This window comes from Homarus americanus, unplaced genomic scaffold (assembly GCF_018991925.1).
Source record: "Homarus americanus isolate GMGI-L3 unplaced genomic scaffold, GMGI_Hamer_2.0 scaffold32871, whole genome shotgun sequence".
NCBI classification, from domain to species: domain Eukaryota; kingdom Metazoa; phylum Arthropoda; class Malacostraca; order Decapoda; family Nephropidae; genus Homarus; species Homarus americanus.
Window position 1 is genome coordinate 4512892 of NW_024748870.1, and position 27129 is coordinate 4540020.

The 27129-nt window shown below is 39.5% G+C and overlaps 2 protein-coding genes across 4 annotated transcripts in view; one reads left to right on the forward strand and one right to left on the reverse strand.

The window, feature by feature from the left end:
- Positions 1–5692: 5692 nt before the first annotated feature.
- LOC121853178 (4-hydroxyphenylpyruvate dioxygenase-like protein) overlaps positions 5693–27129 on the reverse strand; it is a 48514-nt gene continuing 27077 nt past the window's right edge. For 2 of the 3 annotated variants that reach the window (XM_042347146.1, XM_042347148.1), the window contains exons 2-6: positions 15466–16545; positions 10378–10538; positions 7035–7186; positions 6758–6885; positions 5693–6425 (exon numbers count right to left, since the gene is read on the reverse strand). In XM_042347146.1, coding sequence (XP_042203080.1) covers positions 6263–6425; positions 6758–6885; positions 7035–7186; positions 10378–10538; positions 15466–16538 — 1677 coding nt within the window. In that variant the 5' untranslated portion in view covers positions 16539–16545 and the 3' untranslated portion in view covers positions 5693–6262. The remainder of the gene's footprint in view (positions 6426–6757; positions 6886–7034; positions 7187–10377; positions 10539–15465; positions 16546–27129) is intronic. The other variant, XM_042347149.1, reaches the window with a different exon arrangement.
- LOC121853179 (phosphatidylinositol 4-kinase type 2-alpha-like) overlaps positions 22217–27129 on the forward strand; it is a 65157-nt gene continuing 60244 nt past the window's right edge. Inside the window, exon 1 of the mRNA XM_042347152.1 lies at positions 22217–22277. Within this exon, the coding sequence (XP_042203086.1) occupies positions 22232–22277 (46 nt within the window). The 5' untranslated portion in view covers positions 22217–22231. The remainder of the gene's footprint in view (positions 22278–27129) is intronic.

Genomic DNA, 27129 nt, shown 5'->3' on the forward strand with positions numbered 1-27129 from the left:
GGCAATGCTGCACCCCGAGCCTCTAAAACCCCTTCAGTTGCACATGTTTGGCCAGTACCTTTCAATAAGCCCATAACCACGAGTGTAAATTTTCCTACAAAACCACCCACACAGAAGGTTGTAATCGATCTTGAGTTTATTTTGGCAAGTACTAGTGGATCTGTGTTCATGCAAATGTGTGTATTTCATTTGTGTTTTGTATGGGTCACCATTATTTTTTCTCAAATATTTAGTTAAAAAAGGTTTAAGTTTGGTTAAGGTATCAAAAAAATTCCGAAATTATAACCCCAAATCTATGGCAAACATATGTCCTATTTCCTTCAGGCCTATTTACATTACATTTTATAAAAACATATCCCAACTAAATCATCAACTTATTGTACATGTATCAGTAGTCTGTGTCATACTGCGAATGATGTCTTTAAATATATACAGTACAGTAGAACCTCGATAAATCGGACTAATTGGGGCAGACCTCAGTCTGAAAAAATGCAAAAGTCCCAAAAAAGCAAATATAAGGGGTTGGGGGGGCGGGGGGAGATAACACTGAACTGTTTAAAGAAAATCAGGTATGATATTACAGTACTGTACTGCATTTCAACAACTAAGGTCTTTAAGTGTATAACAAGGTTATTAAAAGAATATTACATCAACACTAAAAAGAAATGAAACCGAACTCTCTCTGTTGAAAATCAGACGTAAGTCTGGTTGTCACCGAGATGATTGATATTTACTGTAAAGTATTATATGTAAGTAACCACAGAATTTGTCTTATGAATAAAGAGAAAACTGTATACTGTACAATAAAGATAAAAATAAGAACAAGTAGGTGTAGGAGTATACAGTGAGTTCTGCTATAACGCGTGTTTTGACAACGCGAATTGGCTCTAACGCGATTTATGAATAGAGGAACGATATTTGTATAACGCGAACACTTGTTTGCTGTAATGCGATTTTTGCTTACTATTTCTCCAATTTTGTGGTATTAACTGTGAATATGGAAAAGAAGAATATCTCCAAGAAGCGTTCTGTTGATCGCATTCCCGGTGATGATGGTAAAAGAAAGGCTAACACTTGAAGAGAAGCTCGATGTTATCAACCTCAAAATCACCCTTCTCCCCCATCAAGTTATATTCATATTTCTTCACGGTAAAGTGTTACATATACTGTATGGTTTCATTATTTGATATGAATGTAACATTTATTTAGACTGTGCTAACCTTTGTGTTAGGCTAACTACTAAAAATTTTTTGATTTCGAGTAGTAATCTGCACCTAACCCTATTTTCTCCATAAGCCCTGTTATTTCTATGACGCTAATTTCTATAACATGATGTTTTACAAGAACATAACTATCGCGTTATAGCAGAACTGACTGTATTGTATGTGGAAGACGAATGTTTATCTGGGAGAGGGGTAGCATGGGTGGGTGGCTCCCTCCCCCTATCTCCCACAAGATTCCTTTAACACTTTATGCAATTCCACCACAATTCTCATAAAATTTAGGATCATTTGGTGCCAGGTCGATTAAATATTATCCGAAGAGAATCGGCTTTCCTGAAAAATGAATTCCACACTGAACATGAAGCATTTCATACTCATTTGTTTACAAAGAGTAAACAGTTGATTGGCTTACAACAATGTCTGTCTTCAACACTTAGTAAATTAGTACAGTACAGATGTGTATTATCATCACTGAGTAAATAATATTGCAGTGTATTTATCACCACTTAAGTAATATTGTAGCGTAAAATATTATGTACCTGCATATACCCTGGTTTATTCATTAATCATTTTTGTATGTTTTCAAGTAGCCAAACTGAGTCTGCATATAACACTCAAAGGTAGTGAATAAAATTTTTAAGAAGGTATCGTCATATCAAATACTATACTATACAGTGTGTTATAGTGACCCCTGTTGTAAGCTGGTCTACTGAAAGCTCTCACAAATGCATCTTGAGTAAATAACCTTCTGATACAGCTTAGTTTTATTTCCAAGTCATATTACAAATTACATACAGTATTTTATTTTGTCTCTTTTAGTGAAGATGTTATATTAATCTTGATGAACCATAAACCATAAGACCAATCATAGGAGAATAAAATACTGAATCAATAAATAAATAAACCTGACAAATGTAGCAACACCTGATCAGCTGCAGCGTGCTTTCATACTCAAGTGTCTTAGTTCTCAGTCGGCCTATAGCAAATGTGATTAGACCACTGTACAGTATTCAGTAAGTGCTGTTCATTTCATATGATTTTTTTTATTTAATTTTCATTTTTTTTCTGGTGACCAGAGCATCTCTGTCTGAAAAAAGCGAATTCCGATATATTGAGGTCCGATTTATCGAGGTTTTACTGTATTAAAAAAAATGTGACATTGTCAATACAGTGTACGTAATACAGTGCCAAACAAATTAATCTAATACCGTAAAACATTTTTGTCATACACTGTGTATACAGTAAACTGTACACTGTACAGTGTGCATAAAATGTATGAAACATTTTGAAATGCATTTCAATGCTTAAAAAAAAAGTATGAGACTTAAGCATGGCCTCAAGAGTTTAGTGTCATAATTTTCCCAAATCAGGCACTACTGATTGGCAATTTAAAGCAATTCCTTTGTTCATCTTATTTAATCACAGAGGATAAAGGCACTTTTTTTTTCCTAAACAGGTACAGTACAGTACATGATTTGGCATGATACTGTACAGTAACTACCGGTAACACAAATTTCTCATAAAACAATTAACTATTTAGGAAACACTTCACACTATACAGTACGTTTTCGTCATAATGCAATTAATTAGCAGCCCTCACAAGCCTGCATCTTTCCTTCCATCATTCATTGTATGTGAAGTGATCTCTCTTTGCCTGTGTGTATTTGTGCCAACCTTTCATTATTACGTTCGTAATGACATCCAAGCGTTCTGCTGAACCTTTGTCCTACACCAAAGAAAATACGAAACTTTTGAAACCAAGCTGGAAGTTATAAAACGTCATGAACATGGTGATGGTCCTACAATGATCGGGAAATATCTTGGTTTGGCAGCTTCTTTTGTCGCCCTGACTTCCCTCCCATAAGGTAATGTATAAAAGTTATACAGTATTTTATTAATGTTTTAGGTAGTAAATTACAGTACTGTTGTGTACTATTGTGTATCATTAGTTAGGTAGGTTTTTTGTTGTTTGTGAACTGCTTTCATGTTTTTGGGGTATGATCTTGGGGGTTTCTTGCCATTGAGACACGGACCCCTATTTTTCCCACATGTTCTTTTATTCACTATATGAAAATTCACTCAACGAATGGGTTTTTTTAGGAACATAACCCATTTGTATAGTGAGTATCAATGTTTAATTTTTTAACATGGCGTAGATGGATTCTGTGAACAATTAAGTGGTAAACTTTTAAATTAGTACAGTATTCTCCCACTCTTCTTTACACATGCATTCCACTTTTTCTTTTATTTCTTAAAAGGGAAATTTTATTCACTTTACATTTACGTTTAACGTTTAGGGATGCATGTATATTGTGTTAAGTGAAGAGTACTGTATTTGTGTCATTTCAATACTGTCAAACAAGGAAAAGACTACATGATAATAGCAAGTTGCTGTAAATTAATTGTTCCCCAACTATGCTGTGGTCATTATCATGGTAGCCAATCACAAACCCACATGAAACAATGTGGACAGCTCTTATTTTATATACTGTATCCTAAATGAACAGACCATAGGAACTTGTCATGCAAGATTATCAAAATTATGTACATTTTGCATTCTATGTAACATGCAGCCTCTGATGTAGCACTTGGGTTGTTTTTGTCTTAAAGGATATAGTAATTAGAGGTGCTGCAGCCAAATACCATAGATACTATATACAGTAAAAGTCCAAAAATCCGGATGCCAGAAATCCGGACCACCCGAGAATCTGGACTTTTCGAAAACTCAAATTTTTTTTTTTTAGCTGACTTTTGTGTGTATGAGCGCATGCGTGAGCGCCACAGCTGCACAGCGACCACGCTGTCGCCACTTTAAAACGAGCAATCAAACTGACAACGTACAGTGAGTTCTGCTATAACGCGTGCTTTGACAATGCGAATTGGCTCTAACGCGATTTATGAATAGAGGAACGATATTTGTAAAAGCGAACGCTTGTTTGCTGTAACGCAATTTTTGCTTACTATTTCTCCAATTTTGTGGTATTAACTGTGAATATGGTAAAGAAGAATATCTCCAAGAAGCGTTCTGGTGATCGCATTCCTGGTGATGATCGTAAAAGAAAGGCTATAACACTTGGAGAAGCTCGATGTTATCAACCTCAAAATCACCCTTCTGCCCCATCAAGTTATATTCATATTTTTTCAAGGTAAAGTATTACATTTACTGTATGATTTCATTATTAGATATGACTAACATTTATTTAGACTGTGCTATCCTTTGTGTTAGGCTAGCTACTAAATTTTTTTTTATTTCGAGTAATCTGCACCTAACCCTATTTTCTCCATAACCCGTTATTTCTTTTGCGCGAATTTCTATAACACGGTGTTTTACAAGAATACAACTAACGCGTTATAGCAGAACTGACTGTATGTAATTTTGAGTCCTACTCTTTCCATTTACAGAGCCCATAATAATGGCACCTAAAGTAGATAAACTTGGTTGTGTGAAGAGAAAGAAGAACACGTTGAAATTGAGTGACAAACTTTAAATAATTAGAATAGAACGTGGTGTGAGCAATACTGTTCTAATGGAAACATACAACATTGGAAAGTCTACAATTTATGATATAAAAAAGGCAAAATCCGGACCGACCCAATCCCCAAGTAGTCCGGATTTTTGGACTTCTACTGTAGTATACAACATTCACCTCCTGTTCTACAGATTGCTGGTTTGTGCTGCCGTGCACCTCTAGTTGAACCAGCAGTATATAAGTACCCATATTTAGTATGCTGTATCTGCACTGTCCCTATCATATTGTTAGACCTCTTGAACCCATTTCACTTTTCATATAAAATAATAGTATGTACTTTATGAAAAAGTGGATCAGTTTATTTTTATTTTTTTTTACAGTTGTGAATTATTTAATATATTGTGTACAGTGGTTCCTCGGTTAACGAACGCCTTGGTTAGCGAAATTTCGGTTAACGAAATTCTTACGAAAATGTTTCGACATGCTTTGGCTTGCTCACCAGCTGGAAGATTAGTCCGCCAATACAGAAATCGGTTCTAGGGCTAACATTCGTTGAAATTGGAGTAAATATCAAGAAGGATGTACTATTCAATAATTTTCCAAGTTTTAAATAATTTTTTTTTAGTCATTTTAACACTTAATTAACATAATTGCAGTACAGGGAACTAGTTTTTGGTGCGCCAATCAGCCACTTGACTCACCCACAAAGGCGGCAGTTTGTATTTCTGGTCAGTGGAGGTAACAGTTTGCTTGTGGCTCTCTTGAACATAAACTATTTTTACGTTTTTATATTACAATTATTGGTCATTCTGAAATTTATTTAACATATTGACAATATACTGTGCAGTGTTGATTTAAAGAAAATAATCTTGAATTACACCTAGTGAACTTAAAATTTTATGGGTGAAATGACAGCATCAAGCATGGGGTGATATCTCTTCTGCCCCCCACTTCCTTCTCTTCTCCCTTTTCCTCCACCCGCACTTCTAATTCCCATCATCATCATCAACCAGGAGCCTTCTACATACACACCTCAAAGTAAGTGTACTTTAATGCATTTTTTTTTTACTTTGTATGTAATTTTCGGTGAGCTGGAACCAATTACCTAAAATCCCAGAATAAATCACAAAAATCAATAAATTAAAGTGTTAAGACTGATAACGACAGTGTGCTAGTACATAGCACTATAACTACTGTATAAAGTACAGGTATATGAAAGTCTGTAATACCAGCCGACTCCCACTTTGGCATCTTCATCAGTTCCTATCAAAGCCCAATTTATCCATTATCCAGGGTCATGAAATCTATCGGCCTTAATTTAATGAAAATAATCTTCAAGGCTTTCAAATACTGTTACCCAAAATCAATGGGCAAGTTTCAATCACCAAGAACAGTATATGTGAACAAGACAGCATTTGAAAATGTACTTCTGTCCTGAATTTTGTTTGAAAAATCTGGTAAGATATGTTAATACTGTAATTATAGTACATATCTCAGTGGCAAATGGATCTCAGTCTATTGATAAATACTGGAAAAAAAAACAATTGTGTATACTTCAATATTAAAAGTCTAAAGGTTACTGCTGTCAACTTGTTGCTGAGAGAGTACAATGGATTTTGCAAGAGCTGTAATATTTCCAGCACCGAAGCCAGTTGCACCACAACGTTGGATGATTTCAAAGAAAAATGTGTCTTCTTCAAAGATTGGCTTGGTAAACACTTGCATGAGGTATCTGCAAAAAAGTTGCAATAGTATTAAAAATAAAAAGTAAACTTAAATATTTAATTGTAATTACAATATGTAGTTTAATTTGACTACAATACACTTTCACCGATCACCTGTCTAAACCAAATATGAACAATGGCCTATTTTTCAATATGCTCAGTGTATACTGACTTCAATCCCTGCACTCAAATATTTAAAGTTCAAGAAATCAATCTTTAGTATAGTTACTGTATTAAACTAATCATAGTTCGATGCTGTGTCTCAGAGTATGTTGATGACTTCATTCGAAACACACCTCATCTACCTTTGTGACACTTCATTTAGTACTTTACTGCTTACCTTTTTTGACCAGGCATATCACTATCTGCAAAGACATCTTTTTCTGTATCCAATAATATTCCCAGTTCTCGGAATAGCTCAATTTCCTCCCCATGGCCTGTATCTTCAATTTCTTCCAGTTTGATACCCTGTTGAGTAAAGATGATTCCCATGTCTAAATTTCAAAGCCCAATCTGTTTAGTTTCTTGGCCTGCAGACTTTTAAATAATCATATTGCTACAGTATACAGATACATCATCATTTTTATACAGCAGTGTATAGCGAATGCAAAACTCACCTCTTGATAATAAACTGCTGGAGGTTTCCTAAACACTACTCCATTATCATTCATATATTTGACAGTGGCTGTCATAGTTTGAGAGTGTAACCCAATGTGCTGCACTCCGGGACCCTTGTGTGCTTGAAGGAAAGTGTCAACATGGCTGATATCTGAAAATATTAACATGGAACCTCTTTTAGTATTATTAATTTCAAATGTATGGCATGTACTGCTTGGTAAAGTGTTGGATGAACCTTTCTTTTGATTAAAGCTTCAACTCTCAGTCTACACACATGTCCTTCATGTGAAAAACAGATTTGGATCATAAAACTGTAATGTTTCATTTAAATGTCACCAGACTGGTAATGAAAGCTGATGTTTATTTCATTAAACAGGGAGGTAAGGGCATTTTTTCCACACGAACATCAAATGTTTTGAACAATATCATTTCTTACAGATACACACTTCAAATATTCAGGTACACCTGTACAGTACAGTACTTTCACATTACTGTACTCATTTGGCAAAAGTTGTGATCTAATTTTCTCCATACACACACACACACACTGTCCATCTCAATACATTACTATACAGTACAGGTACGTACTGTATATGCATACTATTACTGTATACAGCACTGACATATGGCACATCGTTGACAGGTATCAACTTTACACGAAACAGATTCCGCAAAACATACATTCAACATTCGAAACATTTTACGCGAAGAACTTTGCAACTCCGGCAGTGAACTCAAGTCACCGAGATTACCTTGTACAGTACTGAGGGATTAGTTACTGTAGCTAGCTATCTTCTATGGTTTCAAATTAAAACTGCATGCTAAGTAAATACAGTCATTTTCTCGTTGTACAGTTTGGGTACAGGGTAATATTAAAATGCCCCATTGTATGGGAAACGAGTCGCAGAATTGTCACACAAAGGAGTACTGATAATTCGTATATACACTAGTATTTATCTTTTAAATAAAAAATATAGATGTGCCAAGAAATGTATGAATTATGCCATTATCCATGTGTGCAGCCCTAAGAATACACTTATCTAATATAAAGGAAGAATTGAAGATGCCTCTGAGAATGTTTTGAAGGCACAATTTGTACCTTGTGAAATATTGTGAATAATAATCGGGTGCCTGAGATCTTTGTGATGTAACCCCACATATTTACGTTTGTCAAGAAATTAGTGAGCATTGCTGTATAAATTGAAGTACGGTTGAGTACAGTAAAAAAAAAATCAGAGAATCTGACAGATGAATTACATGTATACATGAAAGAGTGTAGTTAGCACATGATCAATGAAAGAATAGAGGTCAGAAACAAATTCACAAATATGTATATCTGTAAACAGCTCCAATTCAAATCTAATGCTTCCTTGAACTCCCAGATAGCTTGTTTGTAAATAAATATGCCAACACATCGATGTCTCAGTCAGTCAGGACTTTGAGGCTTCATTAGTTTGGTGATGGTTCACTTAGGTTTAGTTGGTGTATAAGTTTGAGTTGTTTGCAGAGTTTAGGTAAGAGTTGGTGGCAGGAGTCACACAGCAGCTGTGAGTGAAGCAGCATGGGTTGCCTTACTAGTGGAGTGGAAAGGGAGAGTGTTTCCACTGTATTTTGCTCAGCAACATTGACTAATAGGTATGTCTCCAATGTGGATTTTTTATCATAGTAAAGTACTGTATATTAATTTGCATCCAGTGGTCGTAATAAATGATGTTAGGTATTAAGTAAGGTTAACTGTTGTTTACAGTTAACAAGTGTGCTGGAGCAGAAGTGACTGTCCTGGTGACTGGTATTGTGGCCTAGAGGAGAGCTGTATCATGGGGTGTCGCCGGTGCACACACAGGGTCCTCACAAGATAATTATTCACATCTGCCGTTATTAGTGACATCGATAATAGTGATAATGCTGTACCGATTATGATACATCAGAATGTGAATCAAGGGGTAATGATGATAGTGACGTGTGAAAGTTACTTACAGTATTGTGTTACAGATCGACCAATTTAAATGTATATAACTACTTATCCTTAACCCTTACACCCCGGGCGACGTACCGGAACGCCCGACTTGCGTGCCCCGGGTGACGTTTCAGAACGCGCGCCTTTTCCCGCCACTCTTTAAATGCCCAGCACGGGTTATCAGGTTCCAGGGTGACTATTTGCCTGTCACGCCACACACTCAGCCACAGGGAAGCTTCCCGAACGTAATTACTGACTTTTGTTTGTTTAATTTTTTTTTTCCATTTTATCATGTAGTATCAAAGAAATATTGCTAAAAATAGCAAAAGGTAGTCTGAGGTTCAGTGTTAGTTTTAGTTTTAATCCTGACAGTAAGGTAACCTTCTTGCATGTCAGTAGAACTTATCAACTCTGTCATCATCAAAGAAACAGACAAGGTCTTGCTGGGCCCAACATCCCCTCCCCGTACTGAGATCTGACAGTAAGGTCAGGGTCAACACTTATCAACTCACTCCTCTGAGAGGTGATAGCTAATGACATTGGGGTCAACCTGCTTCTGGTCAGAAGGGTCAACACAATAATAATCATGGGTCAGCCTGTCCGATAAGAAACAATCAAACTTATTTTGTAAAAAGCATTTTGCTTCTTCAACTGTAGAAAACTCAGGTACGTTGTAGTTGTCTGGATTACAACTGTATACAGGCATGGAAACCTACCTCCAGAAAGATCTAATATCCATAAAAAGGGTACAACATACAGTAGAGGGAGCCAAAGTAATTCCAAAACTAAACCATCTATTACCCAAGCAGACTGAGGGCCTTAGAACTAACAACCTTTCAGACAAGATACACCCACTAAAAAATTATTCGGCACCCATGTCATATTGTATCACGCCGTAAGGGTGCCAAATAATTTTTTAGTGGGTGTACAGTACAGACTGGCCAGAGAGGCCATCCCGATGTGTGCCAATAAGTTGTAAACCCAATAAAAAATATTCGGCACCCTTACGGCGTGATACAATATGACAAGGGTGCCGAATAATTTTTTCGCTGGTGTGCAATAGAGCAGATCTCACTGAAATGTTAAAAATCTGAAAGGGGAGAGAAAATGTGAACACTGGCCATTTTTTGTGATGTCATGCACCATCAACACACGGGGATATAACTACAAGCTCGCCAAGTTATCATGCAGAAGTTCAGAACTAACATAAGGAAGCATTTCTTCACAGAGGGTGGTAGACTAATGTAACAGTCTACCAGCTCAAGCTGTGGAATCAGGAACAGTACCGAGCTTCAAAATATCCCTTGACAAAATATAATTAATTAACCTGGTCTCATACCATATAGTACTGTACAAAACCTAAAATTGTAAATTGTCATACTTACTGACATCTGGTAGAGGCTCAGCAATTACAACTTTTAGCGAAGAGTCATTGATGGAAGCATTGGGAGCAGCCAAGCCTTTCTCAGCACATCTCCAGTATTCTAGGGCCTTGAGGCGCAACCCAATATTTCCACCCAAAACAAATCCATCCTCAGTCTCCTCGCTGTTCAAAGAGAACGTTAGATAAGGAAAAACAACTAACATGGAAAGTGAAAAATCAATATTGAAAATAATTTGGTTAAGAAAGGGGTTACTTGATCACTAGCTCTTCTTGTAGAGAATTTTGCTCTGACCTTTTCTGTCTGAAAAGTATAAAAAAAAAAAAAAAAATTTACTTTTACTTTTATCCTTTTCAACACTGATCAGCTCGTTAGCCACTTGAGCGTTCGGTCATGTCGCTCTTACACACTGTTAGCAAGTAATGAATATACTGGCGGACGCTTGCCCCACAAATGAGTCACGGCTCAATGTTGAAGAAGCCGCAAGCCCAGAAAACTGTGAGGGGTAACTTTTTCGGAGTGAGAATTGTGAACTCTTAGAACAATCTGCCAGAGTGTAGTGATGGGACCGAGTGTGAGCTCTTTTAGACCAGACTTGGTGAGCACTGGAGCAGGTTCAGATACACTCAGGAGCCAGTGCATGCCCAGTACTTGCCAACAGTGCGTAACAGAGACATGACCGATCGCCCAAGCGGCTAACGAGCCGATCAGTGGTGAGGAGGATAAAGGTAAAAGTATATCTGGCTCCAGAATACATCTGAACCTGCACCAGTGTTGGTCAAGTCTGGTCTTGAATGAGCTCACACTTGGTGTTGTCACAATGCTTTCAAAGTTTGGTGATTCATTTCTGAAATATTTTGTCTATAAGATAGACACATGGGGTGAATATAATAATCATCAACCTAAAGGCAAGAGTTCATGAGTAGTTATATTGTAGTGGATTTCTCCCCTACAAACGCTGTTTGTCGCTGAGTAGCCGATCCCGCAAATTCCCCAGTGTATGCCTCATGGTCTAGGTCAACCAGCGCCGCCTTACATGACGGAGGTCAACTACTAAGTCACGCCTACCTCCGCTATTTAAGACCTGACCTCGTGGTGACACCTCTCTTTTCTACCTACACCAACCAGCAAGCAACACCTCCTCCGCTGCTGCCTGGCGGCCCTCTCTCCCGCCGGCGACCCACAAGCTGTCCTCCTCTGAGCATCCTCACCAAACAGTTCTCTCTACATCACGCTTGTAACCACGCTGCCACTTCCCAGCACCAAGCTGCATTGTACATCCAATACAACATGTATACAGAGAGCACATTGTGAGTTTCCTTTCTCCATTCCATCCTGAGAGAGAACAAACATCTCATAACCCCACAAATGGTGACCCCCGGAGATTCGCACTCACACAGGATGGAGGAGAAACAGATCAAGCTCCCAGTCTTCAAGCAACATGGAAGACTGGCTTATCCACCCAGAAGCAGCTCTCATCGGCTCTACAGCTATTGTCTCTACACCGCAGGTTAGACACCCTAGAGCAGCACTGCTTCTCTAAGCAGACACCAGCTCCTCTTCCTGCCCCAAGCACCACGTCCTACCGACCCCAGCACACCAGTCCTGCCTCAGACGCCGCCCCTGGCCCAGCAGTACCCCCTGCCGCTCCTCCTGACGCAGCCCCTGCTCCTGACCCAGGCCCACACACCCCAGCAGGCTCATCTGACGACTCTGTACCTGTTGCGAGTGAAGCACAACATTCATCGCCTCCACAACCCTCTTTCTCCCTCTCTTCTTCCACAGATCTTGTGTGTCTAGACAGTTGCCTCCACTAGCGGCAAGCTCATCTACGCCCTCGCCGTTATGTCTCACATGTGGCATGCACCGCCCGTTCTGCCTCACATGTGCCATGCAACCCTGCAGACAACAAGTCTCCTACACCACATGGAGGGAGTATTGTAGTGGATTTCTCCCCTACAAACGCTGTTTGTCGCTGAGTAGCCGATCCCATGAATTCCGCAGTGCATGCCTCGTGGTCTAGGTCAACCAGCGCCGCCTTACATGACGTAGGTCAACTACTAAGCCACGCCTACCTCCGCTATTTAAGACCTGACCTCGTGGTGACCTCTCTCTTTTCTACCTACACCAACCAGCAAGCAAGCAACACCTCTTCCGCCACTGCCTGGCGGCCCTCGCTCCCGCCGGCGACCCACAAGCTGTCCTCCTCTGAGCATCCTCACCAACCAGTTCTCTCTACATCACGCTTGTAACCATGCTGCCACTTCCCAGCACCAAGCTGCATTGTACATCCAATACAACATGTATACAGAGAGCACATTGTGAGTTTCCTTTCTCCATCCCATCCTGAGTGTGAACACAAATATGAGCTACCCCACAATATAACATATTACTTGAGAGCATAATTTACATAACATAAACCCTCAATTTTTACACTTTGAGGCCGTTTAGCAAATACGGTAATATCTCCATTAGACGGAATCCCTCAAACCTGGAACTCTCTGATAGCCGGAATTGAAATTTTCTCTAAAAATCGTTCCCAAAGCCTAAATTTTCCGGAAAATTACGGCTTTGGGAATGATTTTCCGAGGGGCAAATTTTCCAGAAAGTTTTGAGAAAATTTTCCCGATACCCGGAAAATTCCGGGGATGGGGATATTTTTCCAGGTTCGAGAGATGATGTAATGGACAATTTCTGGAACTTCGGAGAAAATTTTTCCGTTAACCGGAAAATTGCTGGGATCAGGGATATTTTTCTGGGTCCGAGAGAAGACGTACAGTAATGGGTAATTCTAGAACTTCCAAGAACATTTTTCTGTTACCCGGAAAATTATGGGGATGAGGAATTTTTTTTCCGGCTTTGAGATAATCCTCCGTTACGTGGAAAATTATCTTTCCCAGAAGTGCTCTGCACCAATTGTTCCAGCTAACGGAGACATCACTGTATTGTAATAAGTTTACTGTACACTTATGGTGAAGAAAAGCAACGCAACAAATGTAAATATAGTTTTGTAGAATGAAATTAAGTATACCTGTAAATGTTCTTTATACAAAATACAAGATTATTAAGTAGCTTAAATGCTTATGTACTAAATAGCTCGGACGAGTTGACAAAAGAAGTGAATTTGAACAACCCGCTCGAGTTACTAGTAAGTCAGAAACTTTGTTTTCGGCATAATGTGGAAAAATTATCTCCTAAACTTAGAATTGTTTATTTCCCAAAAGTTAAAAAGAATGTCACTTCATAGTAAAGTTAAAAGAATACCACTTCATAGTAAATCAGTAAGATTACCAGATATAAATAATTATAACTTTAGTTCAGGAGAGAACCATATGGTGATTAAGTTTCTCCCATGGTAAACTGGCCACATGACTGAAAAAGGAGGCCATGCCATGAGATCTGTCCACATTAAGAAAGCAACCAGATGCACCAGCTTCCTTGCCTAATTAAAGTTGGTCCAGGGATCCCAGACAAAAAAATTAATGTAGGAAACATCAGTACTGACTATCTCGGCACCAGATGGGGTGACAGTACTTCAGGAGTGAAGTGCTTCCCCATCTGGAGTACTGTCACCCCATCTGGTCCCCGAGATATGCTAGGGACTGTCAGTTGGTTGAAAATGTTCAAAGGAGGGCCACCAAGCTGGTGCCTGCACTTCGGCATCTCAGCTACCCTGCGAGATTGGAGCGCCTGAACTTGCCTAGCTTATACTACAGACGGGCAAGGGGGGACCTAGTTGAGGTTTATAAGCATCTCAGGGGGCACTACTCAGTTGAGTGTCCTTACTTGGAGCTGGCGGACGCTCGCCCCACAAGGGGTCACAGCTCAAGATTGAAGAAGCCGCAAGTCCGGAAAACCGTGAGGGCAAACTTTTTCGGAGTGAGGGTTGTAAACTCTTGGAACAATCCACCAGAAAGTGTTGTGACGGCACCGAGTGTGAGCTCTTTCAAGAGAAGACTTGACCAACACTGGAGCGGGTTCAGGTACATTCAGGAGCCGGTGCATGCCCAGTATTTGCCAACAGTGCGTGACAGAGACGTGACCGACGTCGGGCGGCTAGCGAGCCGACCTTTTGGTGAAGAATATAAAGGAAAAGAGTCGTGACCGATCGCCCAAGCGGCTAACAAGCCGATCAGTGGCGAAGAGGATAAAAGTAAAAGAAACTTCGGCACTGAATTTTCAACACTGGGAAAATTTCGGCACCAAAAATTAGAAATCTTAATTTTCAATTTTCTATCCTCACCCTTTATTAATTTTGGATGATTACTTTTTTTTACTTTACTTTTACTTTTATTCTCTTCGCCATTAATCGGCTTGTTAGCCGCTTGGGCGATCGGTCACGTCTCTGATTACTTTTCTTTTTCATTTATCTTCTTCACTGGTGGCAAAAATCCTGATTGCCTAACTTTTCTGATTCCAAAAACTCCCAGTGCTGAAGTTTTCTGGTGCTAAGTTTCTAGTGCCCAAAATTTGGTGCTGAAGTTTCCTAAACCCCAACAAAAACCAGTATTATTTAAAATTGTGTATGGACCTGATAGACGATAGAATATCCATAAACAAGAGCTCCAAAGTCACGCCGCAATAAAATAATGCCCGCCTGGCGACCAGGAATGGATGCACACCTTAGTTGGGTAGTGTTGTGGTCTTAACAATTAGGTAGTGTAATAAATCCTTACAGTATAACATAAGTATTTAGGGCTACGTTCAACATCTGAAATACGATCCAAAGGTTACGGACACTGATTAAATACCTGTGTAATAGTACAGTACATATGAGGCTATGAGAAGTACTGTAACTTAAATTCCTAGATGTTGTTATTTACTTACACCGACCAGGGTATTCCATTGAATTAGTTCATAGATTACTCTCGCTTAATATTTACATGGAGTGTTTTATAATCATCAAAAATTAATAGTCACTGGTGAAATTATTTTGAATTGCGGTAAAGCAGGGCCTTGTCTTTCTACCATGGTTATGTGTATGGGGTTCGCAGTTTTCACTAATAACGTAAGTTATTCCGAAAATGATTTTTTTTAAGTGAAACTATTGCACAGTATTAGTAAAAGTACGTCAGTAAATACTGTACTCACCTATTAGTCATAAATCTCTTCATTCCAAAGCAGTGTTCATACCAGTCAATTAAATCATTACTTTTTCCAGCTTCACAGACATAGGTGATATGGTCAATGTAGGTGCAGATCGGAGCAGCTGTAGGTAGTTTGATGCCACCTTGAGGATAGCATGTAGAATCAGCTGTGTTTAAAAGTGTTTGTTCGAAAATTTCATTGGATCCATAGTTATTCTGCAAAACTGGTGGAAAATCAGATTTATTTACAGGTACAGTACAGTTGACAGAAAGTTGTTTCCGGTCTCCATTTGTTATTGATGTGTCAACCCATGCATTTCCATAACACTCCTTTATAGCTTCATATCCTGGTAAAAAATCACCTTCATAATTTTTTTTATCTATCAAAGTGTGGACTATATTACCACAGCAAGAAGTCACGATGGAGTACCTGACTTGACCAAACATATCTGATATATTGGCTGGCTCTCTGAGTACCTGTCCTCCACGTGACCTAACTCTCTCTGTTACACTGTCCACATCTTTCACCACTAAGGCTATGTTAAACACAGAGTCAAGTGAATGGATAACTCCATCTCTGCAGCAAAACACAGTCCAGTGCTCATTATATTCATTAAGTCTTTTTTCTAGGGAAGCATCCTTACAACAAACAAGTTTAGAAAGGTTTTGTGAACTTTCTGTGGAGTATAACCGACTACTTTTGTCTCCATCAAGATTCAGTTTATCTCCACTTGAACTTCCACAGTGGGATCTGGTTGTCACGTTTTCATTGCTACTAGTAGTCATCATTTGCAAACTCGAACCCTTAGGTGAACTTTGTTTATTCTTACTGGGAACTTTATCTTCAGCATTGTTTTCAGCAGCAAAACCATAACTTTGATACCTCCCACAGCCTACGAGACGGTTTCTCTTGATGACGGTGAACACAGAGGTGCCGCTCCTGAGAGCCCATGTAGAGGCACAGGGGGTCACACGGCGGCCGAACACATGGAATCCAAATCCGTGTGTTAAAAGACGCAGTAAATTGTTTTCCTCCTTCACGCACACCTCCACGTGATGAAGAACGGAACAGCTCATGTTCAGCCTGTAAAGAATATATTACAAGTATTACACGATGGCTGAATGGCTGGTTAACATTTGCTTTTTTGTTTTGTACTGCAATTCCTAAAAAAAAAAAATAAAAAAAGACAGGTTCACTACAGTATGTAAGTTGGTAGTACTATTTTGATTTTAATGAAGAGAATAAATATCAGATTCTGAGCTTACCACTCGCTGTTTATCACAACACTCACTAAGGTTTCACACTATTATATATTATTATGCCAAATAGCACACACAAACTCCACTATTATGCTACAATGTGCAGATTATCTATGACTATAATAATCTGCATTTTAAGTAAATAAAACACACTACTTAAAGCGTTCACCAAGTAAAATGCGACTTAAGCACTGTTGAGAAAAGCAATGGTGTTGACCAAGACAATCCTTGGTGTTGACTCAACCCGAAATGACTTTACAGTTACATAACGAAGTTCATGGACGCCAAGGGTTCTAATATTATAGAAGGATAGCCCACTTCCGCGGGCGAACGCGCTCACCACCCAAAGTAGCGCCGTCAAGCGGCTGGGAAGTAAACTAAATAATTAGGAAATGCATAAAGGGAGGAAGACGAAAAATTCGGTGAAATCACTATTTTCTTTTGTTTTGTGCATTTCTTTATAGCAGCTGCTATGGGGCCCCAGTACTGTGCAGCAATAAATTTCTCTAGCAACTCCTTGGAACAGAAACCTTTCTTTCTTTCGATTTCTGAAAGATAAAGAGAGGTGAGTCGTGGACCTACTTCTGTCAACGTTGACTGTACATTAGTTTATGTGAGCGCTTTCTTTATTTAATGCATTTATTACTGATAACGTTCCACTCTTCAGAGCTGCCAGTTAATATCAGAGTAACATTAGTATATATATATATATATATATATATATATATATATATATATATATATATATATATATATATATATATATATATATATATATATATATTATGAAGGGAAAAAAGCACACTCCATAACTTTTGTGCAATTCCTCACAGTTCTTCACGCATATTCTGGGAATGTCAATGGCATCTGCGACTCCTGTCAAATTCGTATCAAGTGAGTAGGAGTGACTGATGAAGCTGCTGTCTCTGATTTGAAATGTATTTCAATATATAATTGCATATTTTCACAGTAACTCACAAGAGATTAAATACTTAAGTTGCCTATCTCTGTCCTTTGGAAACCGATGAAAATGAAAGTATGGATGTGTATCCTTTCTCCTCTTGCAAATAACGCAGGGGTGCGATCTACCCGGCATGTTGAATTGGGCGTCCAGAAGTCTTGGCTACAGTGCTGCCATTGTGAAGTATCCAAAAAGTATCAATTTTTTTCTTTAATAAAATGAAGAATTTCTTAGTATCTATGACAACAAATTTAAACTGAAATATAAAGGTGTCATCAATAATTTTACTGATTATAAAATGGCTATTCTTAGCTGTAGATTTTGAAAACATGCAGACGACAACGTGACGTCACATAAGTACGACTGCAGCGCCATCCTAATTCTGGACTACATAAAATGACGTCACTGTGCCTTGAGGTTTCAGTTAGTATTATTACCGGCTATTTTACACTCATTCCTATCTTGAGTATATAGTCTTTGGTCCAGTAAGGCAGTAACAAACCCACCGGGCTACTATACAGTACCCCGGGCATCTGTTCGATCAAGTATTCTGTGCCATTTAGATCGTTACAGCTTCCCAAACAGCACATATTACCCATAGCAAGGTTTCTTTTTTGCAGTAGAGTCCAGGGATCCAGACCCTTATTGTGTTATATTGTCATATGTACTTCAAAAGCTCGCAATCTTGGATGTAAACAATTTGCGGAGACGAGGGAACTGTACTGCTGCTAACACTGGTGAAACCTTGTCTCTTGTTATAGTGTAATTTGTGTTTAGGAAATTATTGGAATAATGGCAACAAAGACTTCGGAAAGTGATGAAAGCCAGAACCCTCGCTACTCCATAGTGCGAACGTCGATAGCGAGTGGTTACGGGACACTGAACTCCAACACAGGTGAGACTGCTTTTACGACTACAGTAACATCATTGCAAGGAATATCTGGTAATGGTACTGTAGTGGACGTCGTCCACTACAGTACGCTATGGCGTAAACTACTAGCTCAGTCATTCCGATGTACCCATAAAGTTTGTCTACAATTTTCTAGGTTAAGTACATGTCTTTTAAGATGCAAAGAACGATAAACCTGCACCTTGACTGGTGAGTGGTTTTGTACTGGACAATTAATGACCACAGCGTTTTATAAATAAAATTAGTAAATGTGTACGTACAGTACAGAATCTGTGCCACAAGTTTCATCATACAGTCATCTGGCATTAGAACACAGTTTACAAACTTCCATGAGTCGGTAATATCGAAAGAAATGTCTTATGAAATCAAATATATTTCGTTTAATTTTTCAATAAATACATAAAGAAGCCTACAAAAGTGCTTTGAAATTACTCTTGTTGATTTAAATTCTCATTTTCTGTTTGTATACGAGCGAGACGAGGAGATAAGCATTTCCTGGAGCTGTCATTTGCCAAGTTGGCAGTGAAGCGAGTGTTTCGTTTTCTTGTGCTGTGTACATCTTTTAAGTGTTGGCTAATTGGTCATTGGTATTCATCTTCATTTCCAATTGAAGTAATTAGTGTTAATCTAGCCGACCGAATGAACTTGATACTTTATTTTTTATTCATTAATATAACGTTATTTTATGTTCAAAAGAAAACTATGCGAAATAATCTATTTGACTCATTGTTCTGTAGTTTTAAGTTATACTACGCACTTGAACATTTTATTTAACATGGTAATTATTTTCTCCTAACACTGGCGACTTGAGATTTCTCCATCGACGATAAAATTACAATATTACATACACGTAAATTCCTGTAGTTCAAAACTTCCGAACCTAACCACCGCCTAGGTTAGGTTACAATGGCATAAGGTTAAATTTACTTAAATTAGCTTTAGGTAAGGTTAAGGTAGTTTTTGTCCTACCCTCGTCCACTTCACACATCTCTGTATGAATTGGATTACAGATGGACACTGGCTAGATTTACGAATCCGCGGACATTACTTCCAAGCTCAGTTCAGAGATTCACGAAGCTTCTTCTTGAAGCCTTTTTCATTCCTTTCCAAGTTTTCTTCGTACTATCAACATCTTTCTAACCCACTGCATTGTTTAGCAGATTTGTTAAAGTAGAAAGCATGTAAAAGTTATTTACGTGACCAGTCTTAACGAAATTATTTGTAATAGAGGAAAAAGTTTACATTTGCAGAACATAAGAATGGAGGAAACTGCAGCGGGCCTATTGGCCCATACTGGGCAGTCCCGTTTACACCCAACCCCTATTGCTCATATAAGCATCCAACCTATGTTTGAAGCTATTCAGCCTATTCGAGTTAATGATGATATTTGGTAACTTGTTCCATTCATCCACTACTCTGTTTCCAAACCAGTGTTTTACCTATTTCGTGCCTAAATCTAAATTTGTCTAACTTAAAACCATTGTTACGAGTTCGCTCCTGGTTGGATAGTTTGAGTACCTTTGTAATGTCCCCTTTGTTTAGCCCTGACTTCCATTTATACACCTCTATCAGGTCGCCCCTCGCTCTACGTCTCTCGAGGGAGTGCAAATTAAGATGATTTAACCTGTCTCTATACTCAAGGTTCCTAATGCCCGGGATTAGTCTTGTCATTCTCCTCTGAATTCTTTCCAAGGATTCTATATCCATTATGTAATACGGTGACCAGAACTGAACTGCGTAATCCAGGTGTGGTCTCACAAGCGCAAGATACAGTTTTAGGATGACCTCGCGAGTCTTGTAACTAACACTCCTTTGTATGGACCTAAGTACTTTATTAGCCTTGTTACGAGCAAAAACACATTGTTTACTTGGCTTAAGGTTCCTACTTATCATTACTCCTAAATCTCTCTCGCAGTCGGATTTCTCTATGGCATCGTTGTTCATCTGGTATCTGGTTTCCCTGTTTACATCTCCTATACTGAGTACTTTACATTTGTCGACGTTGAATTTCATCTGCCATTTTTCAGACCATTCGAAAAATTTGTTTAGATCTTTCTGTAGTTTTGCGGAGTCCTCGTCAGATTTAATAACACGTCCTATTTTAGTGTCATCAGCAAATTTACTTATGTTGCTGTCTATGCCGATATCTATATCGTTTATGTATATAATAAATAATAATGGTCCAAGTACTGAGCCTTGGGAACTCCACTAGTGACGTTGCTCCAATGGGACTTAGTGCCGTTAATGCTCACTCGCTGTTTCCTGTCCTGTAACCACGCGTTAATGTGTCTTTAGACTTTACTTAAGGGATTAATACTAATTTAGATGATATACATATTTCGCCAATGCTTTATGTCCAAGTTTATTTACTTTTTCCAGCACAAGAGTTTATTTACCCTTTCCAGCACTAGAGGATAAATAATTCTACAAAAAAAAAAGTTTAGGTATTTGAGGTGTAATGAGTTGTTTATAACCTTCACCAATCTATCTGTTCATCTATCTACCCTTCTATCTGTCTACCTAACAACCCGTCTACCTAACTACCCGTCTACCTAACAACCCGTCGTTAGATTATTCGCATCTAAATCGTATCAGATTTCGTAAAACAAACCCTCAAAGCTTCATTGTAAGGTCAGCTGAAATGAATAAACCACAATTATTAGCATATTAACGGATGAAAGCAATATATATAATCATTGATGAAAACACGTTAACTATTAGTGATAAGTCAAGTAAGTGAATCATCGTAGCTTGTCACCCGCGCTCAACCAGTTGGCAATGTACCTGTTCAGATTCTATGAAGAATGGTGAGGTACTTACAGTATTTACCTCAAGGGGTCGTATATTTTTACTTATAAATTTATTCTGTACATTATTGATTATTTTTAAAGTCAAATGTGCTCCGAAGTCTGATACACCTGAGTTGTCAGTGACTATTCAGCCATTAACGAGTTAGACTTTGAACAGTAAAGTGATACACGGGAGAACCACTATGAGCGTTTCTGCGACCTAAAATTTCACTTTCACAGTAGGGATGATTATATTACCAAGAGTTACTGAAGTCATTGAAAATGGAGAAGAAAATACTGTGTGTATAAGTATGACTAAAGGGAGAAAACAATGTTTTCCATCCGGGCTGCATAGCTGTGTGTGTGACTGTTTTCAAGGGCAGTATGTGCACAGCGTGACAGTCGCCTGGAACTTCCAGGGAAGTGTATCAGTGGGCCGAGTGATCTTACCAGTGTAGTGATTTACTCCGCGAGCTCCTCTGGTCTACCTTGTGGTTACACGTCTCGCTTTACTGTAGAATTCTCTAATTTGCTTGTAGTAAAAGCATTTTTAAGTTTAATTATTACAAAAGGGTTTAAAAAATATCCAGACATACTTTAATCTGCCACATTGACGAAGTGCCCAAATCTGGGCAGTATAATGAGATGTAGTGCCCTGGCCCACCAACACGGTTTAAATGGACATAACCTGTGCTGACGTGCTGCACCCCCATTCAATATATATTGTACAATTTATTTCTTGTGAACTTTCAATCATCCCTCATAACGGGTACACAACCAAGATAATCAACGTAGTATCTTGTGCCGTACAGATCACCAGTAACTGCACGCATAAGGAAGAAAAGGAACAATGTTTGAAAATGAAGAAGACCCGTTTTGGAACAGTGCTTTCCCAGGTAAGAGAAATTTCGATGTTTTAATAGTTGTAAAATACATTTTCATAATTTGAGTTAAATGGACATTACATCCCACTTGTTATTTTCCATTTGACTTGCTGTAGATCGTCCACACAAAGGAACGATTACTTAGTCATCTTTGCTGTACTTCATCTCTGCCGTTAGTCACTCGCATAGAGGTCCATAACGCCAGGTAAAAATGTGATATGATATAGATTATATACAGTGAATACTTGGCTTTTGGATTAGCTGATAATAAGCACAGTTTAAATACATCCACGTGTAGGTTAGGAATTTTGTGTTAACATATGTTGGCTGCCATCCTGCTTGGATCTGCTGAGGAAATGCCTTCTCACGTTGATTTTTATTGTGGAACAATTTAGAGTACAGACATGTGCTTAAAGACTTTAGTTGTTAAAGCACAGAAACAATCAAGAACCATCCAGATTGCCCAGTTATTTCGCTCAGTGATTAGCGAGTCAACCAATTAAAAGTTGCTAGTCCAACTGTGAATACCTGTTGTCTGTGTGTGACAACAGGGGTCTAGTTGGAACAGTTTAACCTGTGTCCTGCTTAGCTGCCTGTCATTGTGGTCAGTAGAGAAAGGAGAGAATTTATATTCCCCTTGACACGCTGCTTATGTGAAAGATCTCTGCCTGCTGCCAGGATATCATTTAAGTGCACTGGGCTTCCTCTGTGCTTAACAAAATTGTCTGGCGTTAGCCAAATAAAATAGTAATGTAACGTCCCCGTAGTGAAGGGTTTAAATTAGAAGTAAACATGCACCTCTATTGTTTAGAGTCCAGTATGAGGGTTTCGTTGTTCAGTAGTGAGTATTGATCATAATGATTTGTTGGATTAGAGAAATGTTTCGTTCATTTAATGTTTTTGAATGGTAAATGACTTGTGAAATTATATGTAGATCTTTGAGAGTTGTCGCGGTGCACGACGCATTGCTGTCTTGAAATATATTCGATGGTAAAGGTTATCATGTACAGGTGCAGTTCACCAACTTCACTCCACGCCTGCGCTTATCACATAGCGTTGCCAATCGTCTCTCTCCCTGAGGTGTGAACTCTGAAGTGTGAATTCGAAGCATTCGCTAAAGAGGGAGAGTGAGGATACTAGGGGTGAGGACGGAAAGTACAGTATATATCAGTTGCCGGGGATTACAATGCAGGATAACGCTTTAACAACACCGACCGGGTTTCCTCAGCTGAGTGTAATCGTCTAGCACAGCCAGATGAAAATATTAACGTTACAATAGGATGAGAGGGGTATGAATTCATGTTCTAAGTGAGGTGTTCTTTCGCAAGAGGACATTATGAGTAAATGGATTATGGATATGTTTGAATCTATATCTTGGTGAAGCAGCATGGTGATATACGCACCAGGGGGTAGATTTAGTACATACCGCACGTTTCCTACCATTATTATTACAAGTTTTAACTTTCATACTGCTGCAAGGCTTCCGTGTCCACTGCTGAAGGAAGAATATGATCTGTAACTTTATACTAATAGGATGTTACGTGTGCTTACGTGCGAAAAGACCAGTTTGCGTACAATAATGGGCGGGGAGGAGGAAGAGGGTCAAGTTATTAGCGATTTTATGTGCATGCAATATGAGAATGATTCCAGAGTCTTGTGGGAACCCGGTATCTCAATTTACAGCATAGATGAGTGTCTTGAAAATTCTTGCCCGGGAACATGACACTTCCGCCTCTCATATGTCCATTTCCTCCTTCTATTCCTCCATGAGCGTCATTACACTCGCCTTCCTCCTAAAACTTTCTGGACAACACACATAAGTTGGTATCCAAGTTACAAACCCCAGTGGTAGGCAGGACACCGTCTCCAAACATCTCTCTATCAGTCTTAGGTTATCGTGTGTGTGAGACTGAAGGACCAGCCATGACTCAGGTGTGTGATGGTGAGTCATGGCTACACTTTCTCTGGATAGATCCATGGATGATAGAGAGTGGTAGTAACTCTCGACAGGAGCTGCCATGCACAGGCCAACCGGCCTATTGCAGACTCCTTATTTTCTTATGCTCTCTCTCTCTCTCTCTCTCTCTCTCTCTCTCTCTCCCCATTGTGTCTACGCTGGGAAACCTTTGTGTGTGTGTGTGTGTGTGTGTGTACACAATGGACAGGTAGGGGGAAGGAGAGAGGATGGGGGACTGGGAAAGAGAGGTGAGAGAGTAGGAATGAGGGAGGAGAAAAGAGAGAAGGTGACGGAGGGAGAATGAGATGGGATAGAGGACGAAAATAAAAGAATGAGAGTGAAGGAGGTAAAGGTATGGAGAGAGTCAGGGAGGTGGATGAGAGGTTGGTCAGCACTCAGTGGTTGGAAGGGGGCCTACAGCTGCCACACCACACCCACTACACTGACTTTCTTACCATTCACTTTAAAAACACTTATCCTTCACACAGGTAACATTCTCACCCAATTAACACACCAAAAGGTTGTATTTTCGTAACAGGTATTCATAAATGGCAGCTTCATGGTGTTACTGTGTGAGGTATGAACTTGGTGTCTTACATGTATTCGGACACGCGGAAGGAATCAACGTGGATGTTAAGATTCGTAACTAAAGTGTTTGTGGATATTTCTATTGGTTGTCTTAGATGTGTCTCTTGTCACTATCCCACACTCCACATTACTTCCCCCTTCTTTGAGATTTCTGTATCTCTTTCTCCACCCTAGACACATCTAAGAGTGGAATAATTGATAACGTATATAATTCAATAACCTTAACGACAAATGGCCGCCTCCCGCACCAACTAGTGATAGGGTTTTATCCTTGTTAGTGATAATTGTTGTTTTTACACGTCCGGTTTGTGTTTGTGCGTTAGTGGTGTTGATTTACATGTTGTACTGATTTCAAGTATATTTTTGTACAATTCTGACAGCTAGTACTTTGATATCTCTCTCTCTCTCTCTCTCTCTCTCTCTCTCTCTCTCTCTCTCTGCCTTTTACCATTTAAAGGAAGTTTTCCCAGCCGTAAGTGGCGTGTAGCTATCCTGTAGAGGCTGTAAAGTGTAGAGGCTGTATGCTGTAGAGTGAAGCGGCTGTAGAGTGAAGCGGTTGTAGAGCGTAGAGGTTGTATGCTGTAGAGTGAAGCGGCTGTAGAGCGTAGAAGTTGTAGAGCGTAGAGGTTGTAGAGCGTAGAGGCTGTATGCTGTAGAGTGAAGCTGCTGTAGAGTGAAGCTGCTGTAGAGTGAAGCTGCTGTAGAGCGTAGAGGCTGTAGAGCGTAGAGGCTGTAGAGCGTAGAGGCTGTAGAGCGTGTTTTAGGGATCATGTGAACATTAGTCCCCAACTTATTTTACCATATGATTAAACACCCTAATGGTACCTGGGGATTGAGTCGGGTTAGGTTAGGTTGAATCAAAGTTAGGTTAGGATGAATTAAGATAAGTTAGCGTTAGGGGCTTCTCTTAGGTACGAGGGGTCTCTCTCCGCTTAATTAAATCGTCTGGTGATAGTCAAATAAAATATTAAAGGGCGTCCATTAGTGAAGGGGTTAATCATCAGTTGAAATAAGCAGGTGTGCCTAATCTTCATGTGATCCGATTTCTTATTTTTAGGCTCTGTGTGTGTGTGTGTGTGTTAGCTGGGTCAAGGCCAACCAGTTGCCCAGCCCCCTCCTCCCCCTCCCCTAAAACACCTCCAGTTGGCCTCCCTAGACCGGCCTCCTCTCCCACACCCCCCACTGTATGACTCACTCTACCGTGGTCGAGTAACCTGTGGTCGACCTTCTCCCCCACTGGTCGCTTAACACTGTCTGGTACCCGCGAATGTGTTATGACCTTCACCTCCTCCTGTAGTAGCAAGTACTAGTTTAGTTAATCCGGATGTGTGTGTGTGTGTGTGTGTGTGTGTGTGTGTGTGTGTGTGCGCGCGCGCGCGTGTGTGTGCGCGCGCGTGCATTGCCCTAGTTCCCGATTCTCAACTTTACCTTAAGTTTTCCTATTTCCCTAACGTACACACACTTACTAGTTACGGTCGAATCTCGGTGCAATTCCAGTCATTTTAGGTGTAATACTCACATGACTAAATCCAATGAGAAGCAATTAGACACATTCTTACTTCATTATTTAGCGAGTAAATTTAGCCTACTACCGTTTTTGAATTTAGGTAGTTATGGGCCTTCACCGCCTCACCCCATTCATCTTTTTCCCTCATTTACCTCCTCTCAGTCCTCTCAGTCCCTATTTCCCCATCTCATTTCTCTCACTCTTTATTTCCTCATCTTACTTCTATTCATTTACCTCACCTCACTCCTCTCTTCATTTTTCCCGAACAAACTCTGAATACTGTGCGTTGCCCTTGTAATGATGCAACTGTGAATGACACCTCATTTCTTTCTTTTAATAATTGTTGTGTTAGGTGCGTGAGTCATCCGAGGCATGAAGGAGCAGCGTTGGCTACGGGTTACGTTAGCTATCGTTCACTTCCGGCTGGTTTATCTTTCAGAGATGACTGAATATTGCAGTCAAAGCGTTATGTCGTGGCTGCGCACCAGAGAGTCAAAGTGATGGTTAGAAAAACATTCATTTGATTGTTTTAAAAAGAGTCCTGCCGCCCCAAAACTCCATGCTGGTGTGAATTGAACAAAAATTTTGCTTCTGTTTCCCTGGTATCGGTCACGGTCACGAAGCTTCGTCCAACTACACAGGATTTTGTAGTTTTTAATGAGTTAGGTTTGGTTGTTCGTATCGAAAATATACATTAATAAAGCTTAGACTCTGAGATATAAAAGTGGATGACAAGTGCTCATACCCAAGCGGTGTTTGAACCTAGATAACCCACACGCTATCTTAGTCCCCCCTGCGAGCTAACCAGCTGA